General features: G+C 36.5%; 2 protein-coding genes across 8 annotated transcripts in view; one reads left to right on the top strand and one right to left on the bottom strand.

The window, feature by feature from the left end:
- ECT2L (epithelial cell transforming 2 like) overlaps window positions 1–4221 on the top strand; it is a gene marked incomplete at its 5' end in the record, with an annotated part of 57387 nt that extends 53166 nt beyond the window's left edge. The window contains 2 exons of the mRNA XM_084890699.1: window positions 1559–1731; window positions 3312–4221. Coding sequence (XP_084746825.1) covers window positions 1559–1731; window positions 3312–3439 — 301 coding nt within the window. The 3' untranslated portion in view covers window positions 3440–4221. The remainder of the gene's footprint in view (window positions 1–1558; window positions 1732–3311) is intronic.
- Window positions 4222–6150: 1929 nt separating this feature from the next.
- The window catches only part of REPS1 (RALBP1 associated Eps domain containing 1), a 72522-nt gene continuing 60142 nt past the window's right edge, over window positions 6151–18530 (bottom strand). For all 7 annotated transcript variants that reach the window (XM_084890658.1, XM_084890659.1, XM_084890660.1 and 4 more), the window contains 7 exons: window positions 18228–18346; window positions 17342–17406; window positions 15385–15570; window positions 13351–13446; window positions 10519–10667; window positions 9540–9645; window positions 6151–6410 (listed from right to left, as the gene is read on the bottom strand). In XM_084890658.1, the coding sequence (XP_084746784.1) occupies window positions 6342–6410; window positions 9540–9645; window positions 10519–10667; window positions 13351–13446; window positions 15385–15570; window positions 17342–17406; window positions 18228–18346 (790 nt within the window). In that variant the 3' untranslated portion in view covers window positions 6151–6341. The remainder of the gene's footprint in view (window positions 6411–9539; window positions 9646–10518; window positions 10668–13350; window positions 13447–15384; window positions 15571–17341; window positions 17407–18227; window positions 18347–18530) is intronic.

Genomic DNA, 18530 nt, shown 5'->3' with positions numbered 1-18530 from the left:
TTCACTAATGAATCCTACCCTTGGTAATCCTATGATAGAACAGCACATGTAAGAAATTTATTTCTATATAAGAATCAGTTTATTCCAACACTAGATGCCTGGTGCATGAATTCGTGCATGGGTGGGGTCCCTCAGCCTGGCTGGCAATCTGGGTTCATCTGGCCAGTCTCGCCCAGTTGGAGGGAGCAGGAGAACCACGGGAGGTTGGCCAACTAAAAGCTTTTTAGGAGCGCACTGATCACCAGGGGGCAGCTCCTGCATTGAGCATCTGCCCCCTGGTGGACAGTGCACATCATAGCAATTAGTTGACTGGTCGTTTGGTCATTCGGTCATAACGGTCACTTAGGCATATATATATATATATATATATATATATATATATATATATATATATATCAGAGTGGCAATAAAGAATACGTGAAATGAGAGGAAGGGAGGAGACCCAAACCTGTAAACAAAGCAAATGTCCATCAAAAAGGGATGGCCCATCAAAAGTCAATGAGTTGAATAAATAATGGTCCATCTACACCATAAAGTTATTATTTACCTATTAAAATGAATTAATTAAAGCCAAACCAGCTCACTTGATTTCCATTGCCAGGTGAGAAAAGCAGGAATAAGTGTGAATAATATTACCATTTTTGTAAAATAATGGCAAACTACCTAGATGTGTATCTATGTTCATCTATGTGATTACCTGGACAGATAAAAAAATTGGAAATATGTGTACTAGCTTGGTATCTAGGGTAATCTAAGTGGAGGGATGTGATGTCACTTTACATTTATTAAAACTGCATGTAGATCTAAATTGACAAATTAAAAGTTAAACAGGAAGGAGTGAAAGTAAAAATAAGGTTTCCTCTGAACAAGCTAGTAAATTGATTCTCTTCCTCAGAGTAACCAAGGGTTGCTTGATACTTGTAAGAGAAAATAAATTTTTTGGTAACCCTCCATCAAAACACGAGCTTGCTTTACTTAGCTACTCCTGGTGGGGTGGGCCTCCCCCAAGCTCCTCCCTGGATGTCACTTTGGTGCTCGGTTGAGTACTTACACCACCCATTTAGTATACAGTAACACCTACTCGACCTGGCTCCAACAACAGAACAGCAAAGAGGGTAATAACCAGATGGAGGCTGTGGACACATTTTGCCTCTTGATACATATATATGTCTACATTTGACCCTGGTGGCAACCTCAGTGAAAATCAAGAGCTATTTAATTCTAACCTATCATACTCATGAGGTTACACATCCATTTCCCTCCTTTCAATCAAAATTAGAAATTAGTATTTCCTACCGGCAGTTCAATGCTTTTTACATAAGACACCTTGAGCCTCACTAATTCTTCACCCCAACCTGTTATCATTAAACATGAAACCAAAAAATTATTTTCCCCAGGTCACCCAAATATATCATCCACAAAATATCAAACTTGACAAAAGTTTAAAAACACAGCTTTAGCATGATGCATGTTATAAAGGAGGGAAAGATGAATGTTCACTTTTCCCACATTGCATATGGAACGCTTCTGAAAGTGCCCCTTCTGCATTTTTACACAGGCTCTATGAACACACCCGAGACCTCAGTCTTTTCCTCTTCAACGATGCGCTGCTTGTTGCTAGTCGGGGCACATCTCACACTCCATTTGAAAGGACTTCAAAATCAACCTACCAGTTCATTGCATCAGTGGCCCTTCACAGGTTACTCGTAGAAGATATTCCAGACTCCAAATGTATGTATTCTTTTCCTCCCAAGTATTTACTACCTTTGGGAAGCTATATTATGTAGTAAAGCTCTTTAACTATTACAATAGAAAAGTGGGGAAAAGACTGGAATTATACTTTGCAGTTTGCAAATAATTCCCCAAATATTTTTAGAATTTCATTCATGTAAATTTTCATCTACTTGAAAGAGCAAAAGAAGGGAATCCTGGCATTGTCAGACATGCACTCTAGACATTAGATGTTTCAAAATTCACAAAGGGGCATGACTCCACATCAACACAAGGGATTCTTGGAAGCTGTCTAAGGGTGGGAGCCCCTAACTACTACCCTACTACCATTACTGCCTGTGGATGTTATAATTGCAGACTTTATCTTTATTTTTCCATTCTACTAGAAATGTGATTACTACATATTTGATTGTACCTTTTCTTAAATTCACATTGAAATTGCGAGTAAAGAAGGAATTAACAGATTTGCAAAGGATGTTTAGTAACAAACATTTCACTCATAACAACCTTAATAGAAATAGCATCTATAATAATAAAAGCGTAAAATGCTAATCAGACTGGACGTCCTTCCAGATGACCATCCTGATGAAGCCGGGGCTGCAAGGGAAGCCCGGGTCTCTGCCAGTGGCCAGAGGGAAGCCTGGGTCCCGGGTGCCTGAGGGAAGCTGGTGCCAGCAGCCAGGGAAAGAAAGGTCTACTCTTGCACAGATTCATGCATCGGGCCTCTAGTTTTTTATAAAAACAATTTTGACTTAAACCTAAACCAACTGTGCCTATTTTTTAGTTTTCCTACCCTCTACTTCCCACACCTGAAAGGACCAGTCTCTTTCTTATATTTCTGTAGGCCAGACAACCTGAATGGAGCACTCTTATTCCAGTTATTTTTCATTGCATATAAAGGTAGGACTCAAGGTTAAAGTGGAACCAAAATCTGAGAGAAATAATTAATCTAAAAAGAATTGCTTTTCATTAGCTTCAGTCTCATTTTAAATATGAGCCTGAGAAAAAAAGAAAACCTAGTATGGGAATAAATATTTCCACCTACAAGACACACTCAGATAAAATGGGTTACCTATAACCACTGGGTATGTTTAAAAGTGTATGACTCCCCTTAATTAGCTATGCCCTATGTTAAAATACCATCTTGTACCCTAATAGATTGTGGCCATTCAGCTAAGTAGTTGCCTTAATTCTGTCATCAGTTCTCATACCAAAGTTGTCTAGGTTAGCTCTCCATATCTCCATCTATAACTATCAGTGAAGATCTTTACAAGTTCCAGTTCTTTCTGGAGTGGCTAAGGCAAGGATTTAAATAACATTAAATATCTATCACTTAGTCTTCAGGGTATAATTGCTAATTAAAATCAGTTATAATATAAAGACAATATTATTTTAGATGTCGTATATTTGAGTTATTCTAAACTTAAGTTATATCCTAACCTGTATTTGTTTGAATTCCTTTTATTATTCAAAATATTCTTATAGATAGAAGACATTGGTCGATTTTTGAATTTTAAACAATTTCTCCTTTTGATTGTTACCTGCAAAGATTAATTAGTGAACCTCAAATATTTTTACAGATATCAAGAATGCCTTTATTCTTCAAGGTGCAAAACATGAGTGGATTTGTGCCACAGAAGCTGAAGATGACAAGTTCCTATGGCTGTCAGTACTCCTAAATACAATAAAAAGTACCATGGAGAAGTGAGACTGCACTTTAAGAAAACATCAGGCTGCCAATTCTCCTGGCAAAGACAGACATTATTTTTGTTCCATGCGAGGATGTTCCTTAAGTTTCCTCCTAACTTTTAAACTTTAGCATCTGTGTTCAAGAATGTGAAATGCACAATAATAAGTTGAGTCCAAGATTCTGAACCACCTCTTTTGGTAGTTATTTTTCGTGGACACTATTAGAGTTACTTAACTGGCAAAACCTAAGACAGAACAAGCATGTTGTATATTTAAAGTTTTCTTTTACGATCTAGTAAAAAATAAAATCAGAATGAAATTTCTTAAATGATCAGTCTAGAGAAATATTTCAATTTGTAGGTGATTTATCAATCATCTTTAACATTTTAATGAATTATTAATTTAAAAATATGTATAGGAAATATAAATGGCAATTTACTCAGTAACTTGTCGCATATATCCTTAATATGAACATATTCTTCCAGAGAGCATTAAAAATATACCACTACAAAGCACTACAATAAAAAGTTTTCTGTAATTTTTAAATGTTCTTCGATTTCTAAGTAAAATTCTTAGATCTTCCAAATAAAAAGCTTTAACATTTTGTGACGTTAAATTGAAAAGCTGTTGGAAAAAACACTTTTTAAAAAAGAAAAATAAATGGAAACCTACCAAAACTTACCTGTAATGGAATTTAGTTGAATAAAAATAAAGAAATGAAGACAAGTCTATTTCAAAACAGAGAAATAGCAAAATAGGTGTTGAGCAGTTTTCTGGGCCATTCTTTAAAGTCTTCATTTATGTATTCAAGGTGATGAATAGCAAGAACCTACAGCCAAAAATAAGCTACCCAGCAAAGCTATCACTCAGAATTGAAGGCCAGATAAAGAGCTTCACTAATAAAAAAAAGCTAAAGGAGTTCATCACCACCAAACCAGAATTATATGAATTGCTGAAGGGGGTTCTTTCAGAAGAGAAAGTAAACAAAGATAAAAATTATGAACAACAAATACGTAATTATCAACAAGTGAATCTAAAAACCAAGGAAATTAAAAAAAATCTGATGAACAATATTAACTGTTGAATATAATAGAATCAGAGGTATGGAAGGGGAGTGAACTGACGATTCTTGGGGAAAAGGGGAGAGGGGGGCGTGGGAAGAGACTGAACATAAACTGTGCACCTATGGATGAGGACAATGGGGAGAGGGGAAAGGGCAGAGGGTGGGGTGGGAACCTGGTGGAGGAGAGCAATGGTGGGGGGGGGGGGGGAAGGAACATTTGTAATAATATGAAAAATAAAAACTTATTTAAAAAAAAAATAAAATAAAAAAAAATAAAGTCTTCATTTATGTATTTAACAATCTGAAGCCATAACCTTTTAGGTACTTTGAAACTTTAGCTGATATATGTAGTAAAAGTATTTTTATTTAGTTAATGGTAGATAAAAGGTATACTAATCTAGAAAGCTTTTGGCTGTCAGCTTCCTTTTAGTTTCATATTCTCCTGTAAGGTACTACAATCTACTAGTACACTATAGGATTGTGAACGAGGCTATTTGAAACATTTTTTTTTCAACAATGAAAATATAAATTTCTTCTAATTATTAAAAATTTAAATTCTTGTTAAAAATGTATAAAACTTTAAAATATTGTTTCATTAGTGTAAAACCACACTTTTGATTCAGTTATGATATATCCATGCAGCTTAATATGTATGATCCCACAGACAGAATAAACCATTAAAGCAGTGGTTCTCAACCTTTCTAATGCCACGACCCTTTAATACAGTTCCGCATGTTGTGGTGACCCCCAATCATAAAATTATTTTCGTTGCTACTACATAACTGTAATTTTGCTATTGTGAATGAATCATAATGTAAATATCTGTGTTTTCTGATGGTCTTAGGCAACCCTGCAAGTGGTTCTCAACCTGTGGGTTGCAACCTACAGGTTGAGAACCACTGCTGTAGAGATTCTGACAGCTGAAGATAGAGATTCTAAGATATTTCTAATTTTTTTGTGCGAATAATTAATGTCCTTAGAAGTTTTAAAACATATTACTTGAAAATAATCTCTGTGGAGACTGATGAGTATAAGCTTTTAATTGAGAGTTAAGTGTATAAGTCATGCAAAAAGCAGTGATGTTTGCAAGTGGTTAGGTTGTTTGTGAAAGTGTTGGTTCAACACTTTCCCTTCAACTTTTAGGGTGTAATTAAGAAAGGTCTATCTTCATAGCTATTTCATATGTTTGAATGCAGCTGAATTAAAATCTCACACAAAACAATTTTAAGTTACTGGTGAAACTGATCAAATTTTCATAAATAAAATAATATAGAACCTGAGCCCCAAGTTGACAGGGAGAACGCTGAAAATACTAAGGACTCCAGAGAACGCCAATTACTGCAGAGCTTATGGTTAAAGAAGGTCTTATTCAACACAGTTCTTTCAAATAAAAAATTTAAAAAGGAAAGTAATTTTAAAGGATTTTACAGAACAAATATAGATGCTTTATGTAAAACATTTAACTTAAGAGAAGACAAATTAAATTTACTTAACTTTGACTCCTTTTGCAAATATGCTTGAGATGTAAAAAGAAACCCATTCTGTAAATCAAATCAGTGTGAAGTTTTGGCCACATAAGTCTAATGGACCAATGTTATGTATTACTGATGCTTTGGAATAACAAGGGTGGGCTGTGCCAACAAACACAATATACCCTCGAGAAAAAGTCATCCTGACCCTTTTATTGTTGAAATTAAAAAATAAAAGATACTTAAATACAATGGTGAACATATAGGGCAAAACAGAATCATAAAATTTAATGTTGAGTTAAGCAGTGAGCTGAATGTTTGGGCCTCCAAATTGGCTTGAACTCAAAACTGCTTAAAAATGGGCATGTTCACAGTTAACGGCAATTGGCTTATAGGTGAGAGAATGGTCGAAGTTGTTCCAGTTGAACTTCCAGGGAAATTCTCTCCTCAAGAACATCCTGAAAAAGATGCAAAGCCAAGTTATGTTTCAACATCTATAAAAATTAAGGCACATCTAACAACAGCTCTGCATAAAAAAAAACAAAAACCCAATTTAAATTTGTTAAGAAAACAAAGGGATAGCTGTTCATTTTTTAAAAAGACACTTTAGAAATGTTTCTTTATGTAATTTTAAAATATGCTATTAAAATATTTTTATTATATAAATCAGGGTAATAAAATGTGGTTTTCTTTGTTGTTTAATTATTAGAAAAGACAATATTTGCAAATGATGGTGAAAAGGTAAATGGGGGGGCTTACAACCTAGTTCAGTATCTGGTTAAAACTGTAGTTTTACTTCCCCATTCTGACTTGAGCAGAGCTGCAGAGCATAACCCCAGGGCCCCGCCACAGCTGACTAGGGCGGAGCTGCAGAGCATGCCCCCAGGCCTGCCAAGGCCCTGTGGAGCTGCGGGGACCCTCAGGGGCCAGCCACGAAGGAGTTACAAAGGTCAGAGACTCCCCACCTGTTCAGTTTAGGCTTTGTATCCGGAATTCCCCTGGGCTAGCAGATCTGAGAAATAAAAGTTAAACTTTCCTCTCAGAGTGCTGGCTGACCATGTGTTCTGCCACAACAACGGCTATTATGTGTGAATCCTATTCCCTGCAATAACTGTAGATAAATTAACTAAGAGACTTTCCCCTGGTGATTACAATGGTTATAGCAATGCCTGAACCTCATTTTGAGTTTCAGTTTCACAAAGAATAAACTTATTTTGCAATAGAATTTCTAATCACTATTGATTTTGAGCAGCCTTTGCAGATAGCCAGTAAATTTTATCTACTTTCCTTCCTTATAACTTGCCCTTTGCAGATAGCCAGTAAATTTCAATCGTATTTCAATCAGAACTACCTTTCCCTATTTGGTACCATACTTCCTATTTTCTGTTCTCTGAAATAATGAGAACGGTGATTCTTAAAATGGCTCCTATATACATATTTCTATGGTTTTCTTTCGTTCTTCAGAAAAACACCTATGTACAAAATTTTTGTCTTCAGTTTGGTATTAGCAAGTTTGTCCTTAGTTTTATACTCTTTCTTTACAACAAACCAAATTTATAATCATAGACCAACTATGTCTTCTTGATCAAATAATTTTGCAAAAATATTCATTCAACAGACATTTATCTAAGGCCTAAAGCGATATTATGATTTATAAGAAATAATACATTTGTCATTCAGATACCCAAACTCTGTATATCTAATAAATATTTGGTCTTCATCCACAATTCCTGGCTTAAGGCTCCCAAAAGCCCTCGGAATTTCCCAAACATTTGGGGTGGGGGAAACGTATCTTGTTAAACTAATGAAAATGACTTTTGGAAAGCACCTAAGGCTGGTTGCCAGGAGAACCAACCAAGCGATTAGAAAGCTGGAACTTTCAGTCCCATCCTGACTGAAGGTTGAATCAACAGGCCCCTCCAATAATTTAATCAATAATGCCTAATAATGAAGCTTCTGTAAAAATCCTCAGGACAGTATTTGGAGAGCTTCTGGATTGGTGAGAATATGGAGATGTGGGAGAGTGCAGCCTGGAGAAGGCATAGAAGCTCTCTGCCCCCTTCCCATATACCTTGCCATATAAAATCAGTGTTCTTAATAAGGGACACATTTCTCTGTTCTAGCAAATTAATGGAACCCCAGGAGGGGGCTATGTGAACCTCTAATTTGTAGGCAGTTGGTCAGAAGTACCACTAACAACCTGGACTTGTGAGATTAGCATTCTTAGTTGGAGGAGGCGGGGAGTGGTGCTATTGGAACTTCCATCTATAGCCAGAAGCTCTTAACCTCTAGAATCTAGCATTATCTCCAGGTAGACAGTGTCAGAATTGAGCTGAATTCTCAGAGACCCTGCCAGTGTCAGAACTCTTTATTGGCATGGGGGACCGCCTCCTAATATTGGAATTGGGTCTGGGAACCCTAAAAACCTAACATGTGCTAGGTTTAAGGGTTGGAGACAAGACGGTTCCAAGTTTATCTAGGACAGTTCCAGTTTACCTCTGATGTCCTGGCCTAAGTACTAACAACACCTCACTCCCTCTTTGTAATAAAAAATATCTTTTTAATAAAAAGTTTAGGCATACATTATATAGTTATCCTAAATAGAAATAATTATAATTTATCCTTGGTGAGTTCAGTTTAGTAGAGCACAGACAAATGTGCCACAGATAATAACTCCAGGACAGTGTGACAAATGCTGGATGAGGATATGAACACAATGGTATGGAAATGAACAAACTCTGAATTCATTTTACATTTCTGAAAACTCTTTTTTACTCATTTTTGTGGTTTACAACCTTGCTACCCAAAGCTGGTCAACAGCCCAGCAACATCTCTAATATCTGAAGCTTATGGGAAATGCAGAATTCTCAGGGTCTACTCCATACCTAATATGAATCAGAATTTGCATTTATCATGACCCCAGATTAACTAGACACACGTTAAGGTTTGAGAAACACTGGTTTATAAAACATGAATGCTTAATAATGTTAAGCCATAAATAATTCTGGTTGTTAATTTTTATTCACAGGGATTGAAAAAAATCTTGACTAGAGTAAGTAAGAAAAACAAAACTATTTCTCTCAAGTACAGATGACAGGAACACACACTGGTCCTAAGCACTTCTATTTAAGCTTTTTTCCACATGCAAGATGATCTAAATTACCTCCATCCCTCTTCTTCTTTAGACCTGTTTAGTCCCTTTAAGAGAATCTGAGTTATCTTTGATAAAAGGATAAGTTGACAACACTCAAATCAGAATTAAATAAGAGTAGAGAGAGCCATGTATGTGACCTTAGAGGTACCTAAGGTCACCATATTTCCTCTCCGGTGTTTCATTATGAAAAGTAAAGGAACATTATAAAAATATCGATGCCTTTATAAGGTAATCGTATCAGCATTTAATATAAAATATTCTTTTTAATATTAAAAGTCTCAAAGGCATATAAAACATTTTAGATACATATTTCTCTTGCTACACGGCAAGTTTCATACTAATATAAGCATTGCTGGATCACCTCTAAGTTCCAGTTCAACCCTGAGATGCTCTGTGCCCAAGGAACTTCCCAAACATTCAGAAACCACATTACCTTTAATTGTTGCTGCAATTCACTATTCAATCTGGCCAAAACTGTGTTGGTTTCCTTATTGCGTCTAATTGATGCCTGAATAGCTTTTTTATCTTTCCCAACAGACCTGAGGAGATAAAGAGGGCAAAATAAGTAAACAACCTTGTCATTTCTTATCTTTAAATTCTCTCCATTCTTCCGTGATCTACCTGTAAACCAGAAAAATAGTATTTTTTGCCTTATCAATCTATTGTAGCTTAACCTCACTTAGTTTCAATGGCAACCAAGTATCTACATTGCAGAAGCTTACTTTTTGTTATTGTTTTAATTCTTCTTCTGTAAAATAACTTGTTAGTCTAGAGTAGGCATCAGCAAACTTTTTCTATAAATGGCCAGACAGTAAATACTTTTTTGAAGGCCATATTTCTGTGTTCTCTCTCTCTCTGTCTCTCTCTCTCTCTCTGTCTGTCTCTCTCTCTCTCTCTGTCTGTCTCTCTCTGTCTCTGTCTCTGTCTCTGTCTCTGTCTCTCTCTCTCTCTCTCTCTCTCTCTCTCTCTTTCTCTCTCTCTCTCTTTCTCTCTCTTTCTTTTTACAAAAATGTAAAAGCCATACCTCATGGCACTTACAAACACAGGCCACGTGCTGATTTTGGCCCATAAGATCTAGCCTGCAAAGTCCTGGTCTAAAAGAACTAGAGTTAAAATATCAAAAGTCCTGGTCTAAAAGAACTAGAGTTAAAATATCAGTTGTTACCCTACACTATTAAATTTTAAAAGTGTGCAATAGAGTACTAAAATGAAATTGGAAAAAGAACTTAATAATAGAAAAGTGGAAAGAATGCTCTATGTACTCATAAATGAGAAAATCTCAAAGAGCAACAATTAAGAAGCTTTCTTCAACTACAGAACTAGTCTGACCATAATTTCTTTCTGTTTGATATTTTTAATTGCTGTACTTTTTGTTCCTAGTAATTAACTGTATTTAGGATAGCTTTGATTACCTAGGAATAGAAGGCTGTGATGCAAGAACACCAGCTAAGACACCTGTCTTTTGTGTAAGTTCATCAACTTCAGGCCTTAACTCATCTTCTGATTTTAATCTTCTTCGAACAGGTTTGGGTGGTGGAGCAAGAGGTGTTGTACCTTTGCCCTGGAAGACAAGAATTCCATTAATAATGAAGCATTTCCTGAAGACATTCATGGTTAGTCAGAATTTTGTCAACGTCATTTGCTTTCTGTAAAAGCCACTTATTCTCCAAAAATTAAATCACTCTTCCTACTTTAAAACAATTTATAATTTGTAGCAACACCTGACGTTAAGTTATAATAGGAGATGTTCCTACTTGACATCACAATTGTGAATGTACTGATTAGACAATTTTTAAAGGCTAACATCAGACCTGAATCTGACTCAAGACTGTAATAATCACAGATTTAACATGATCATAACACATGCTCAATATATAGCTGTTCAAAAAATATAAAAGAAAGTGTCCAGGAATGTACACCCATTATCACCATAAAGTTTCCTATTCAAAAATACTAAAATACATCATCTTAATGAATAAAGCCATTTATAAAGAAGTGGTAAGTTAGACATTGTTAAAAAACCCTTCACTAAGGTGCATAATAATTATAACTAATGAAAATGAGTAGATATTTTGTTGGAAACTGTGAATCTGTCTTCAACAGAATCAAATATGGTATTTTAGTATTTACCATCGCCTGACTTGACTTGTTAACAAATGAAAAGACTCAACTGCCATCTCTTTGGTTAACTGCTATTTTTAATTTGTTAATAAGAGCTGACAAAAATTAACTATTAAAAAACACCACAGAAAATTACTAATGTAGTAAATAATAAAGTATCCAAAAAGTAGAATTTAAGTACTTTCAGAAACAAATGCTACTTTAATAACTATTAGAAATGTCAGGATGAAAATAGGGGGGAAAATGAGCAAAATTTTTCTTTCAAGGGGAAAGTATGCAAATAGCAGTTAAGGATTGACATAGATCAGTAATTTCCAAACAGTGTGCTGCAAAAAATTTTAAAACACGCAATTTGTGAGTTCAGTTAGAGTCAATGTCCTCTTTTTCCTTACACTTCAAGTAGAAAAATAACAACAGCAAAACACAATAGGCATTTGGTGTGAATGAATCAAAAGTATATCTATTTTTTTTGCAAAAAAACATATTTTTTGGTGTGCTACAGATTTTTAAAAATTAGTTTATATGTGCCATAGATAAAAAAGGTTAGAAATTGCTGATATAGATAAGATACAAAAATAGAAAGATATGTGATAAAAGCAAGTATGGTAAAATATTGATATTCAATGTAAAATTCTTTCAATTTTTCTGTATGCTTAAAAATTTTCATAAAATACTGGAGAAATAAGTTATCTCTAAAACAGTTGTAGAAAAGAACACAGAATATAACATTAACCTTGGAGGGTCAATATAATTTTCCCTATTATACTTAAAAATACACATACCTAAATATGATGAAGTTCTACCTTATGTACTTAGAAAACTGTAATACCACATAACTTTTAAGAACTGTGGCATGTATTCATATGGATGATAGACTATTATCTAGAATATTTTACAGGAAGATCATATGTTGAGACAGATTAAAGATGCTACAGTGAAAGGAATGGGTTAGATATTCTCTAACTTTATTTCTAAGATTTTTGTCATCTTTAAAATCTTAAAAAGTATAAATTATCTCTTTTTTATGTACAAAATGATCCTATCTCAGAAGAGTAATATGCAAATTAACCATTGTTATACCTACAAGCCATGCCCACCAGCCAACCAGGAGCGAGTATGTAAATTAATCCAACCAAGATGGCTGTGGCCACAGAGCAAGCAGGAGGCTTGGGTTTCCCTGACAATGGAGGAAGTCAAGCTTTCCGCACACCTTGGCGGGCCTAGGCCTCCACTCAAGGCTACAAAGTTTCAATTATAGAAGATAAGTAAATACCAACAAAAATGGCAGCAGCAGCGGAGCTGGAGAAAGCAGGAGGCTTGGGTTTCCCCCGGCAATAGAGGAAGCCAAGCTCTTGCAGCCCTGGCCTGCCTTGGCCTCTGCTACAAAGTTTTAATTATAGAAGATAAATAATTCCCAACAAAAATGGCTGCATCCATGGAACAAGCAGGAGGCTTGCCTCTGCTCAAGGCTACAAAGTTTCAATTATAAAAGATAAATAAATCCCAGATATAGGGCCTCCCTTTGGGTCACCAGGGCATGGCCAGCCTGTAAACCACCACAGTCCCCTCACCAGGCAGCCCCACGGGAACCCCCACCCTGATCCAGGACATCCTTCAGGGCAAACCAGCTGTCCCCCACCCCCACCCGTGCACCAGGCCTCTATCATAACTAATAAAAAAGTAATATGCAAATTGACCATCTCTCCAACACACAAGATGGCTTCCCCCATGTGGTCAAAGATGGCTGCTCCCATGTGAACACAAAATGGCTGCCACAAGATGGCCAGCAGGAGAGGGCAGTTGGGAGGGACCAGGCCTGCAAGAAAGGGCAGCTAGGGGCAAACAGGCTGGCAGGGGAACAGTTAGGCATCAATCAGTCTGTCAGGGGAGTGGTTAGGGGTTGATCAGGTTGGAAGGCAGAAGCGGTTAGGGGCAATCAGGGAAGGCAGACAGGCAAACACTTGGGAGCCAGCAGTCCCCGATTGCAAGAGGGCAGCTGGACATCTCTCAAGGGGTCCCAGATTGGAGAGGGTGCAGACTGGGCTGAGAAACACACCCCCCCAGGCACAAATTTCAATATTATAAAAGACTCTAGTCAATATTATAAAAGGCTTCTGGCATACCACATTGGCAGGAGCATTAGCAGCTGTCTTTTCTTCAATTTTACTATCTGTTTTGGCAACTCGAAGAGAACTTGCAGGATCAGAAACTTTTTCAACCTAGAAATGAATATATTATTACTAATTATATATAAGCAATATATAATTATGCATAAAAATATACATAAAGCACCAGAGTAAAATGTTAAGAAAATATTCATTATGACAATAAGGAATCTGAAATGAAGATGAGAAGGAATCTGAGAAAACCCTGTAAAATAAACATTCTCTATGACTGAAGAGCAGAGAGGAGGGAAGGTAATAGATCTGAGGGGGAAGGGGAGGGCTGAGGATGCAGCCAGAGGGAATTTAGGCATTTCTTGAGCTTGGGAGGGATGCATCCACCCAGGGGCCTGACGACCAGCACCTTGTGCACACTGATACTTCCCCTCAGGTTCTCCCCTGGAGGTCCAGGCCATACCCTGTGATCCCACTGTGAGACAGGTTACAGGCTTGAAGAAGTGGCTAGAAAATTTTTTACGGATCAGATCTATAAGAAACCTTTGGCTAAATGATGCCTGTCAAATGACCATGGATTTTGGGATCTGTCAGAGAGGCTCAATCTGAGTTGAGACAATCAGAATCAAGGTTTTAGAATTCATGTGGTCCCTCCAATTCCACATTTATAGTTAGTGACGTCAGGGACCCCTAGAGAAGGTCTTGCAACTAGAAGTAAACAGAGTCTCCAGGAGCATTGTACCCAGAGATTATAGTACATTTTGGCATCCTGTAGTCAGTAAGTCTAACTAAAGTGATTTATTCTCATACAAGCTATGGCAACCACAGCCTACTGCTACATGGATATCTTCACCAAGTCACAGAATCAGAAGCTTAGCATTAAGATGCAACCCCAGTCCCAGCTGGTTTGGCTCAGTGGATAGAGCGTTGGCCTGGGGACTGGAGGGTCCCAGGTTCGATTCTGGTCAAGGACATGTACCTCGGTTGCAGGCTCCTCCCTGGCCCAGGACCGGGCCATAGTTGGGCATGTGCAGGAGGCAACCAATCAATGTGTTTCTCTCACAGCAATGTTTCTTCGTCTTTCCCTCTCTCTAAAAATCAATGGAAAAATATCCTCGGGTGAGGATTAAAAAAAAAAAGCAACCCCAGAGCAGTGTTTTTCACACAACAGCTACTCCCACTCAGATTCTGATTTTTTTTTTTAATTAAAAATTTATTTATTTAAAAATATTTTCCTCCAATTCTGATGACATATCAAATTAAAGAGGTTACAAAGCAATATACTGAGCTGACTGTTATACAGAGGGTGATAATGACCTTGTTAGCTCTTTTGTACATTCTACAAAATAGTGGAATACAAATTCAATTCATTCACTTAACAAAAGGTAGACATAATTGATATACTTCATAACAAAAATCTTTTATAAAGCTTGTCTTTAAGTTAAAAATGCAGCCAATATAAAATGATAGATTTGCCGGCACCGGTTTGGCTCAGTGGTAGAGCGTCGGTCTGCGGACTGAAAGGTCCCGGGTTCGATTCCGGTCAAGGGCATGTACCTTGGCTGCGGGCACATCCCCAGTAGGGGGTGTGCAAGAGGCAGCTGGTCGATGATTCTCTCTCATCGATGTTTCTAACTCTCTATCCCTCTCTCTTCCTCTCTGTGAAAAATCAATAAAAATATATTAAAAAAAATTATTAAAAAAAAAAAATAAAATGATAGATTTAAAAGAGCATCCAAGCAATGCTTGTTTTCCTGTATTTTTTCAAAATTGAGTCAAGTTTCTACACTGCTCACCGAAGATTCTGATTCTTATTAAAGCAATACACTGCAATTAGCAGGAGTCTAAGGACAAGGGAAAAACTGAGCAGTACTGGCCTAGGGAATATAAATAATCTCCAAGCAGCAGCCGCCCCAGATATTTTGCTCACTGATGTTCACTCTAATATCTGCTCTTTTAGAGGCTCCTCTGTTTACAGACCGGCTCTAAAGATATGGAAAGAGTCCCCGTGGAAAATTAGATAAGCCCTTAAAAACTGACCGGCAAGACTTCTGGATGTTTCTCAGCTTCATCATCTTGTTCTTCATTTACATTTGATGCAGCAAATACTTCAAATTGGCTGAAATCTGCAAAATTTGGTTGCTCTGGTATCTGCTGAGGTGAGGTACTAGTGTGAGCTATCATGCCATCGGCATCCACTGGGCGATGCACTGTGGGACCAGGAGCCTGCACAATGGTTCAGAATAGAAGAACAAACAGTTCATTGGAGTACCAGTCACCAAGTGGCCTCTTTTAACATATTATTAAAAAGATGCTCTGTTATATCTGTAAATTCAGGGAGGTGACCTACAGGAACATTTAGCTCTAAAAAACCCAGAAGAGAAATGCTAAGACACTAAAAAAAAAAAAAAAAAAAAAAAAAAAAAAGATGCAAAACCCCAATAAAACAAATAGCTTTACAAAATTCTTATTGCAAAGAAAGAGCATAAGGAGAAGGGAAAGTTAGGTTCTATTCCCACTTGCATCTATTTTTTTCTTAATTGGGCTACTGTGCAATTGTTCGTTCTTCAAACAAGTTATTTTTTTTTAAATGTTTATGTTTATAAAAAGATTATTTTTAAAAGTGTAAAAACCAGTGTGCTAATTATCCTTCCAACACTTCCATGGGCTTTTCTTCAATTTATCCTCTACTTCTTTGCCAGATCAATCCTTCTACAATCTTCAATCAAAAATATTTTTTTTTGACTATCTACTTTTGGCCAAGCATTATGGTTATAACAATGAACAAAACAAATAAAATCCATGCTCAATTAAGCTGACAGTCTACTGCAGGTTGAGATGTAGGTTTACAAGGAATTAAAATAGAGCGTGAAAGTTTTATGACAAAGGAAGTACAGGATGCTATAGGAATATATCAGAAATCTGTTCCTTGCTTTAACTGTTAAAAAGTTTCCATCTCCTCTAAAAAAAAGTGTATCCTTCTTATAATGATATAGGAGATGCTCTGCCCCTTTCGGACCTCTTCAGTTTCCTTTCCCATCATTCCAACTGTTCTAAACTAACTCATTTTCCTTGAAGTCTTACCCCACACGTGTATGACTTTGTAGATGCCATTCTGTCTGGTTGGAAAGCCTTCTCCCAAAGCAGTACTACTTTATCTTTCAAGTCTCTACTTAAGTGTTACTTCCTTCACTTATATCTTTTCAATGTGATCCCTGACTTTACTAATTAGTAAAGATATAGCAAAACATTTCATAAACACATCTACTGTTGCCCTTACAATTCTTTATAGTTGTCTTCCCCACTAGACCGGTTCTTGATTCAAGAGACCAACTCATTGGGTTTCACAGCTTAACCCCAGTAATAATATTTTTGCTGGCACTTTAGATAAAATAAATACTGGAATATTCAAATTTTAGCATCTTTAATGATTAAGAAACCATCTTTTTAACTGCAAATACTCAACTTCATTTTAAGACTCTAACTCAAAAAAATCAACCAAATTCACTCATGTAAAAGGTAGTCAGTCAGTGATATAAAACTAACAGCTATAATCCAGAATCTACCCTGGAACATAATAGTTTTGTGCACATCAAAACAATTTCAACCTGGCAGGGATGCAGAGGTCATCTGACACTTCCTTTACTGACGCAGTAACCATCCAGAACAACACAGTGAGGTCACTCTGAGTCACTGCTAGATCCAAGACACAAACGGACATCTCCTATCTCCCAATCCAGTTCTTTCAACTAAACTCTCCTTTGTCAAGACATTATCATTTGGTTTACTAGCAGCTTCTTTCAAAAAATAACTGAAATTATTATTGGAATTTTCTTTCAAAATAAAGATTTATTTTCCCCAAATTAAATGCTCAGCAAGAATGAAAATTCGGTAATTCTGGATCTTAAAAATAATTCTAGAATAGAATCAAATATGTAACAGTTAATCATGAGGAGTGTAATAAGTGGTGTTTAGTAATGAATACGTTGCAGAATACCTGTGAAGGCTGTGGTCTTGGAGGCACGGCAGGAGGATGGGCAACAACTCCAGCCTGTTGTTGTCCTGTGTGAATACACAAGTCTTTTTTTTAGTAAGTCTACAATTACTTTGCTAGTAGAACAGATTGAATGAATATGATCAAATGATAAAGATTTCTAAAAGATTGCTTTGTCACGTACAGGAAGGCACTGATGTGATCTATGGCCAAATCTCGTGGTCTTTTCTCAGAATCCATTTCTCTTGTTCAACTGCACAGGGAATTCTTGACATGTTCCTCCTTGTTTCCATAATACTACACATTCTTGGTTTTCCTTCCATATTCTGACTGATCTTTAGCTATCGACTATGAGGACTTCCAATTTTCTCTTTTAATTAATACTTCACTCCATTGTTTCTATGAAAATGATTCTCAAATAATGGATTCATCTTTCTTAGCCCACAAATCCAGTGACCTGTTGATTATTTCTTTTTCCTCATAATTCCAAACTCACAATGTCCAAACAGGACATCGTTACCCACTGTCTTAACTTTTTATTTTGATCAACATAATAATAATGACCGATTATATAAAAATTAAAATATTGGAGTAAGCTGTGGGTTCTCTCTTTTGTTGCTAACTTAAGACCTATTAGCTTTTCCTTTTTGATATCACCATATCGTACTTTTACAATCTCTGTGGCATCTCTCAGGTTCTCATCTTTATCACTTGAATTCAAACACAGTTTAGACAGACATTAAGAAAAAAATTCCCTCTCTGATACTTTTTAAATCCAAATTTTTTCTTTGGATAAATATAAAGACAGACATGTTGAGAAAATAAGGTGTTGTGTGCCCTTAATGACTTTAAATCAGATGATAATTTGATTCATGGCTCTAACCCCTACCTGTGGTAACTGTAAAGGTCCGATTCATGTCTAAAGATGACGATCTAGAATGCGAGGGCTGTGGCCTTGGAGGGGGGGGTGGTGGTGCAGTGGTATCAGGGGATGTTCCTGAATGAGACCTGCAAAAAGTCACCACATTGCAGTTGGTCATGCTACTGATACTGGAGCTTTTTCTTAGTAAGCATTCAAACTTGGCTAAGCAGCAAAGGATATTTTCTCAAGTAGGTATACACATATTACAATGAGTAAAGCCAGTACTATTTATGATGTGCATTCCACAAGTAGTTATTTAATATGGCAAAA

This window comes from Pipistrellus hanaki (genome assembly GCF_964339955.1).
Source record: "Pipistrellus hanaki genome assembly, chromosome: 7".
Taxonomy (NCBI): Eukaryota; Metazoa; Chordata; class Mammalia; order Chiroptera; family Vespertilionidae; genus Pipistrellus; species Pipistrellus hanaki.
Note: the sequence above shows the minus strand (reverse complement) of the source record. Positions and strands in the feature narration are given on the sequence as shown.